This window comes from Mirounga leonina, unplaced genomic scaffold (genome assembly GCF_011800145.1).
Source record: "Mirounga leonina isolate KUSES-001 unplaced genomic scaffold, KU_Mleo_1.0 Mir_174, whole genome shotgun sequence".
NCBI lineage: Eukaryota > Metazoa > Chordata > Mammalia > Carnivora > Phocidae > Mirounga > Mirounga leonina.
Window position 1 is genome coordinate 3,564,291 of NW_023270451.1, and position 6,000 is coordinate 3,570,290.

General features: G+C 43.0%; 1 protein-coding gene across 1 annotated transcript in view; it reads left to right on the plus strand.

The window, feature by feature from the left end:
• Positions 1–5,654, plus strand: part of PUS7 (pseudouridine synthase 7) — a 54,920-nt gene extending 49,266 nt beyond the window's left edge. The window contains exons 14-16 of the mRNA XM_035020388.1: positions 2,013–2,142; positions 3,693–3,784; positions 4,560–5,654. Coding sequence (XP_034876279.1) covers positions 2,013–2,142; positions 3,693–3,784; positions 4,560–4,696 — 359 coding nt within the window. The 3' untranslated portion in view covers positions 4,697–5,654. The remainder of the gene's footprint in view (positions 1–2,012; positions 2,143–3,692; positions 3,785–4,559) is intronic.
• Positions 5,655–6,000: the final 346 nt, after the last annotated feature.

The window sequence follows — 6,000 nt, forward strand, 5'->3', positions numbered from 1 at the left end:
TTGGTGGATCTGACCCTGGAAATTTACTCCTAGCCAGCACTGGTCTGTGGGAGGTTATTTCTTGTAAAAAAAATCTTTATTGTTGGAGCCCTTGGGTGGCTCATTCAGTTAAGCATCTGACTCTTGATCGCAGCTCAGGCCTTGATCTCAGGGTCGTGAGTTCAGGCCCAACGTTGGGCTCCACACTGGGCGTGGAGCCTACTTAAACCATCTTTTCTCTCAAGGGACCAGAATGAATTTTCCTTGTCAGTGTTATATTCCTTGAAATTGTACAAGTTATAGAATGATTAGGTATTAACACCCTTCTTTGATAATGCAAATACTTAAAAAAGTTAGTCATCTGCCACTTCCATGTTGATTAACACAATCAAAATGCTGTGCTCCTAATATTTATGTGAGGTTGACTCCACTGAGGGACAGGAGTAGAGACGAGGAGAAAATGACAAGGGAGATGAGGGAGGGGGCAGGGAAGTTCTTCCTACTCTGACACCGCAGTGAGGCCCCGAGGAGGCACTGATACCAGGAACTAGTGAGAAGGAAAGCACTTAAGATGCTCAGAGCTTCCAAGAAAGAGAAAGTAAACATTCTATTCTTCTTTCTTGTACCTCTCAGGATCAGAAATGTGGGCTAATACCAATTATCTATAAATTCAGCACAGCCTTTGGCCAAGCCGTCCATGAAAACCTTGTGACTAAGATAGGGGCTCACAGACTGGATGGGTGGTGGTTCGGGCCTGTGGGTTGGTAACATATGCACACTCGGTGTCCAGCAATGCTCAATTTGGGATCCCTGTTGTCTTATAGGTGTGTTGTGAGTCTTTCCTTCACCCTGGTCTACCCAGTATTTTTTATGAATAACTTGAATAAAGAAATCTGTTTATCATGTTTGCAAATTATGTTACCCAGAATGGTTAATACTAATTATATGAAAAATAGGTTTTTTAAAAGAACCACAGAAGGCATTGAATAGGGTTAAATGTAAATTGTTACTTTTGTAAAGGCCTAGTTTGACAGTCGACATAAAGTATCTGGAGTTCTTACAGAACTTCAGGCTGCTACCCTGAGACCGATGAAGTGTTTTGTGGGGAATACAGAAATGGCAGAGGGACAGTTGAAGGGACAGTTGGGTGGCCTAGAGAAGAGACGGCTTAAAGGGCCAGTGCTCGTGAGTGCACATGGAAGAGTGCAGTGAATCGGCCGTGTTCCAAAGCACTCAACAGAAGTTCTAGAAAGACAGATTTCAGCTTGGAATAAGGAACTTCTAACAGTTGTGTTTCTCACGAAGAAGTGGTTACCCGTAACTGGCCCCAGCAAGCAAAGGCTAGATGACAGTCTCTCTCGGGTGTTATAAAACAGAGTCCACGTCAGGTGCGAGGCTGAGCTCAGATGTTTTTCCCAGGTCTTTTATTTTTATGTATATATATTATTTATATTTTCCTTCCTCCAGAAAGAGTTTGAGGCCTCTGTACATGGTCTTTTCCAACTCTGAGCATGTATAAATTGTAGTTGAATAACTTCTGATGAAATGCTTTTTGTAGGGGCTCCTGGGTGGCTGAGTCGTTAAGCGTCTGCCTTCGGCTCAGGTCATGATCCCGGGGTCCTGGGATCGAGCCCCGAGTCGGGCTCCCTGCTCAGCGGGAAGCCTGCTTCTCCCTCTCCCACTCCCCCTGCTTGTGTTTCCTCTCTCGCAGTGTCTCTCTGTCAAATAAATAAACAAATAAAATCTTAAAAAAAAATTAAACGCTTTTTGTAGTTAGCTTAAGAACCTTACGCTCCAGATACTCTGGCTGCTTGCAAGAGGTAACTTACAAGTTGGTCCAGCCTCAGCTGGAGACACCTAGTCCTGGGAGTAAGTCCCTCAATTTTGATTACAGAGAACAGGATGGATTATAAATTAGAGGGACTGGTTTTGTTAGGACGATCTAACTGAATTTACATGTTACTCTCTTTGTAGTCTAGCTGAAGGTAGCTTGCTGGCATGCTGCATTCCGACTAACTTTTTGTATTTTATAGTCAGTGAAGCCTACAGGGAAATGCTCACAGCAGACAATCTGGATATTGATAACATGAGACACAAAATTCGAGATTATTCCTTATCAGGAGCCTACCGAAAGATCATTATTCGTCCTCAGAATGTCAGTTGGTGAGTGATAAAATAGAACTGAATTTTTATGTGAGATTGAAAGCTTTTGCATCACCTGTGTATTTTCCAGTATTTACAACCTGATGTAGAAGTGCTACTTGCTATTATTACTATTATTATTATTGCTACTACTTGGGTTTTTCAAATCATCAGGAAACAAATGAGTGAAAGTGGTTAGGTTTACATTTTATTGACCTTGCTAAATTATTGAAGAAATGTGCAGAGAATAGACTTTTTCCCTATTAAATACAAAATTGAGATTTGCTGGGGCACCTGGGTGGCTCAGTTAGTTAAGTGTCCAGCTTGGTTTTGGCTCAGGTCATGATCTCAGGGTGGTGAGATTGAGCCCCGCGTCTGGCTCCAGAGTCTGCTTGAGGGCCCCTCCTCCCCCCGCTCTCTCTTTCTCTCTCAAATAAATAAAAAGAGATCTTTTAAAATTCGAGATTTGCTTACAGAACTATCCCTGAGCAAGCTACCTTTATTCAAAATTAGCTGTGGGGGCGCCGGGTGGTTCAGTCATTGAGCATCTGCCTTTGGCTCGGGTCATGATCCCAGGGTCCTAGGATCGAGCCCTGCATTGGGCTCCCTGCTCGCCGGGGGGCCTGCTTCTCCCTCTCCCCCTGCTTGTGTTCCCTCTCTCGCTGTGTCAGATAAATAAATAAAATCTTTAAAAAAAAAAAAAAAAAAAGAATTAGCTATGAGTTCCAAACACAGATCTGTTTAATATCATGTTTCTAAAGAGAAAAATAAACGTGCATTAACTCATTTAAAATATTTCAGTACCTAATGTAAACTAAAGCTTTATTTGATAATTTTTATTTTTTTTTTTTTTAAGATTTTATTTATTTGAGACAGCGAGAATGAGAGAGAGAGAGAGCATGAGAGCGGGGAGGGTCAGAGGGAGAAGCAGACTCCCCGCCGAGCAGGGAGCCCGATGCAGGACTCGATCCCGGGACTCCAGGATCATGACCTGAGCCGAAGGCAGTCGCTTAACCGACTGAGCCACCCAGGCGCCCCTATTTGATAATTTTTAAAACGAAATCTTGAATTAGTTGTCCATTGCCAGGAAGTTCTCTCTCTTCTCTCTCTCCATCTCATTCTCCCTTTCTATCTTCCCTACTCTGGGTTGTGTGATGAGGTTGGCAGGGTTGGACTTGGTCCTCCCCACTCCAGAGAGCAGTTCCTTACGAGTAATGCAGTGTTGTTAGTAGTGAAAACCACTCTGGAGAAAACATAAATGCCATTATTAATTCATTCGCATCTGTGCAAAGTGTAGTACTTACCAAGTACGTATAAAGAGAATTTCTATCCTAAGGAAACATTTTACATTTTTTTTTATACAGACTGGCGTCCTTTGTCACCTTGCTGTGTACATTATCAAGGCAATACTCACATATCTGATCTGGCCCTATCCTGTTACCAAATGGTCCCACCCAGAATTAGTTCCAGCAGGCCTGTGTGTTCTCCTTTCTAAGCAAACAGCAGCAAGCAGCTTAGTAGTGTTTATGGTTGTTCACATTCACACTTTTCTTTCTGTATGTGTTTTGAAGGGAAGTCGTTGCATACGATGATCCTAAAATTCCACTCTTCAACACAGATGTGGACAACCTGGAAGGGAAACCGCCACCGGTGTTTGCTTCTGGTAAGTTTACTCAGCGCTCAGTTCTTTGTCAACTGTGAAATGTTTTCTCAATCAGAAACATAAATTACGGGCGCCTGGGTGGCTCGGTCAGTTAAGCATCTGCGTTCGGGTCGGGTCATGATCCCGGGGTCCTGGGATCGAGTCCCGCATCAGGCTCCCTGCTCATCGGGGAGTCTCCTTCTCCCTCTGCCTCCTCCCTCCTGCTCATGCTCTGTCTCTCTCTCTCTCTCAAATAAATGAATAAAGTCCTTTAAAAGAAAGAAACTCTTGCAGTCACCACTACCTTCCACCAGCTCGGTGATTTCTATTTTGTGTTTTGTCATCTTAGTTTCATGGTTATAGCCTGATAATTAAAATGGTAGATTTCGCTGAAAATGAAGAAACATTACAGAAGATTGTGGTGTTAGATGATCAAATATTTCCTCCACATCCCCACCCCCCGAGTTAACACAGGTGCCATGAACGGAGTCTAACGCGTGAAATTTGCATTGTTATTGTCAAATTCTTGGTGCCGTTCCATTGTGTTTTCACTCTGTTACTTTTGTGTCATGTTTGCCCTTTTTATGAAGGTTCCGGGTAGAATTACCATAGGGATTCAGCTGGATCGTATACTCCCAGGTCTCACTTCCACGGTTCGCTCTCTGCAGCCCCACGGGAAGTGGCGCCCGAGGGAAGGAGCGTGGTTATTTCCTTCCTGTATAGATGCTATGACTCGCCCCAGTCTGTCTGCTGCTGCCTGCCTTTTCTGACCGTTCTCTTCTCTCTTGCCTGGCAGAAGGCAAATACAGAGCTCTGAAGATGGATTTTTCTCTCCCTCCTTCTACCTACGCTACCATGGCCATTCGCGAAGTGCTAAAAGTGGATACCAGCATCAAGAACCAGACCCAGCTGAATACCACCTGGCTCCGCTGAGCCCTTTTCCCCAGATGATAAGATGCACCCAGTGTCCGCCCGCTTCCTGTTCAGACCCATAGGTGTACTTTAGATCCTTGTAGTTCAAGATTATTTGTATTTTTTCAGGTTTTTATTAGCTTAATTTGCAATATTTGTACACATATACAAATCCTGAGGATCCTAATTCTAGCTCAGAGGATATAAATTGATCAGAATATATTTCAGGTGCTTAAGTCATAGTAAAATGTCAGCTTTCCTGGCTTTATCATAATTTAAAAGGACTTTGGTTTAAAGTTGCAGTTTTAGGTTTTGCTACATTCTTAAAGGACAACATGAATTTTTAATGTATCCATGAATGGAGTATGCAAGGGTGCATTTTAAGAGAAAATGCAACAAAATAAATCTTGACTATGAATAAATAGAATACCCCACCCCTAGCTATTAATACAAGTACAGGACTCATGCTTACTTAAATGATGATAAAACATCTAAGGTTTATAAACACAAAAGTGATGTGTCATCATCTAACTCTTATACCAGGTTTAGGTAAGTGTTGATAGATCTTTTAGTTGCAATAGCTTTGCATTTATATTCTCATTGCCTTGCAGGACAGTTGCATTGATAGGACCTTTTTTTCTCGATGTAAACGCGTGCAGCTATTTTTATCAGTCAAGGTCTGATTTTTACTCTAGGTGCCTTTTATGTTCAGAACTCCTTCCACTGGACTGGTTATTTGCCCCGAGATGAATGACAGCAGAGAAGAAAACTTTAAACCTTTCCAAGGGCTCCTCCAATCAGCAGCATCAGCCTTCGTCACCTTCAGTGTAGGTGTTTCCGTTTCGGGCCCTTGTGTAAAACTTGTCTCTGGCGTGGAAGGTTAAATAGGCCTTTCCAAGTGTGTGTGTGACGTAAGTGCTCCGATTTTTATTTTCTACCATTTCTAAAACAAAATACAATAAATATTTTTTAAAACTCCTTTCTACTAGTTATGTTAATCAAATAAATTATCTAAAACTGAGCGCAAATGAGAACCTTGGCCCAGACTGAGGGCAAGGAACGAAGTGAATGAGGGATCCTCAGAGATGGTGTCGGCACAAAGATCTGTCCTGCTCGGGTGTGAGATGTCATGAGAATCATACAGTTGAGCGCCAGGCTCTACGGCTGTTGGACCATGTTGGACCATGTTGGACTGGATTCAGGCTTATTCTTCCAGTAGCACCCCTCCCTTGCTTCCCAGCATGCTTTCTGGAGAGAAGAATGGAGAAAAGCTTCCCTACCAGGAACGTTCCCACCATGGCGGTGTGGGTGACAAATGTCCCAGG